At 31.5% G+C, this 1,943-nt stretch overlaps 1 protein-coding gene across 1 annotated transcript; it reads right to left on the reverse strand.

Annotated features, from left to right (window-relative positions):
- Positions 1-1,229: 1,229 nt before the first annotated feature.
- Positions 1,230-1,780, reverse strand: LOC111642487 (nanos homolog 1-like). The gene is made up of 2 exons (XM_023388872.1): positions 1,676-1,780; positions 1,230-1,561 (listed from the first exon to the last, which is right to left on the reverse strand). The coding sequence occupies exons 1-2, from the start codon at positions 1,740-1,742 to the stop codon at positions 1,230-1,232; spliced, it is 399 nt and encodes a 132-aa protein (XP_023244640.1). The 5' UTR covers positions 1,743-1,780.
- Positions 1,781-1,943: the final 163 nt, after the last annotated feature.

Here is a 1,943-nt window from a genome sequence, read left to right on the forward strand (position 1 = left end):
AACAATAAAGTCAAAGGAACCATACCCCTACTCGCGACTCTTCGCTAGATATAAGCCCCTGAAATAATAAATTCCTATTACAAATATACTGAATTATTTATATTGTTATATTGACCAAATAATAATTTATGGGCCAAATGAATAATAATAATTAAAATTGTTAATTTGAATGTTTGAAATATGACACACGATAGGGGCGCCTCTAGTGTCCGTTATCAAACGGTTACGGGACGGACACCCGTTGAATGGGTTATATATATAGATGCTGGATTTGGCCACTGACCAAATTTTATACAATAAACAATTATCGATTAATCTTTACCTATGTGCACCGTCATGGCAGCAGTCGCAACTGTTTGGTTAGGTTAGGTTACATTAACTATATTTTTAGTAGACAATACCTACATTTCCTTTTTTTTTTTCTTTTGTTCAGGAACTACAGTGAATCAATAACTAGTGACATTAGGCACTCTGTGGCCTGCCGGCAGCTCCCCTCCGGGAGGAGTCCGTTAGGACCATGGCCATGACGGTGCACATAGGTAAAGATTACCCCAATTATCTGTCGTAATCTGTATCAATGATAATTGGGTAAAGTGTGAAAATAGTATGAAATAGAAGAGATCTCCGTATTTTTTTTTATACATTCTTTGTTACTCTAACAAATTAAAAATGCAATCAGACTGCTATCCGTATTCAAGAGAAACTAAATCATACTATGAATCAGTTGAAATAAGGGTATACCGAAATAAGAACCAGTGAGGTCGCTTAAGAAAGCAAAATTAAGAAAAAACGTGTAATGCGGGAACCGTAGAGCCCATAAGAATTCAATGAACACGCGTGTTCATACCTGTATGGAGTAATAACAAAGGTCCTCAACGAATTATTCACAACTTTAGCGGAGGTAAAATTCCGTACATAACGGCTCATACATCTTATTACTTTAACTGTTCGTAAAATTGAAGACATTTTTAATTCATAAAATAAAATTCTGTACAAGTAACTTATATCACATGGACTTCTGGCAAAACTAACGTATTCTGTTGTAAGTTTTCGAAACAATAGCCCAAAACAAATCGAATTTTCAAATTTATTAAAAAAATAATTTATTTTTATTTCTAAATGATCTCTTTTAAAAATAAATATTACTTGAATAAAAAAAATTACGATTTGTTGAATTGTTATGAGCAAATAACAATTCAAATGATAAAAAAAAAAAGCGATATTATATNTTATTTTGTTTTCTTTATTTTGCCAGTAGAAGATCTCAAAGTCTTCAGGGATAAAACAAAAGGTATTTGATTTTGTGATTTATTTTCGGGACAGTATCTTATGGTGTGAGCATTATCCCCACCTTCATTGTTACAAATAGGGCAAGTATAAGCTCTTAAAACTGGACAGTTTATTTTGCCACGTCCATTCCTTAGAGTATGACTTTTATAAAAATGAGGAACTTCTCCGTTGTTTTTACAAAATCCGCATTCGGTAGCAATTTTTTTCTTCTCTTTAATTGTTTCGGGACAATAATTTCTATCTTTGCCATTGGAAGAAAAATCTTCATTATCTAAAATTTAAAATAATAACCATAATAAATAAATATTAAGATTTAAAAATTTTAATCATTAAATAATAAAATGAAATTTAATAGCTATTTTCATTGGAGATTCAACAGTTTCACCAATCGCGTTTTTCTTATTTCCAGTTTCATGCAAAATTGCAGCTCTCGAATGATGCGATTGGGACATTAATCAGAATTGTAAGACCACGCCCGTAGGAGTCAAGTGAACCGATGGCAACATGTGACCCTTCGAGAAATATAGCCGTTCGAAATCAGCCCATCTGGAATTTTATAGACCCTCAAAAAGTGGGGTAAAATTTAAAAGTATTTCATATTTTAAATATTATTAAAATTATTTAATTATTTGTATAATTATATATATAATAAA

Source organism: Centruroides sculpturatus, unplaced genomic scaffold (genome assembly GCF_000671375.1).
Source record: "Centruroides sculpturatus isolate CEXI.00-Female unplaced genomic scaffold, Cexi_2.0 scaffold18, whole genome shotgun sequence".
NCBI classification, from domain to species: Eukaryota; Metazoa; Arthropoda; class Arachnida; order Scorpiones; family Buthidae; genus Centruroides; species Centruroides sculpturatus.

Coding starts and splice junctions, on each gene's coding strand:
- LOC111642487 (XM_023388872.1), bottom strand. CDS start 1,742: ATGTCCCAATCGCATCATTCGAGAGCTGCAATTTTGCATGAAACTGGA. Junction 1,562..1,675: donor AAATAAGAAAAACGCGATTG/GTGAAACTGTTG, acceptor TTTAAATTTTAG/ATAATGAAGATTTTTCTTCC.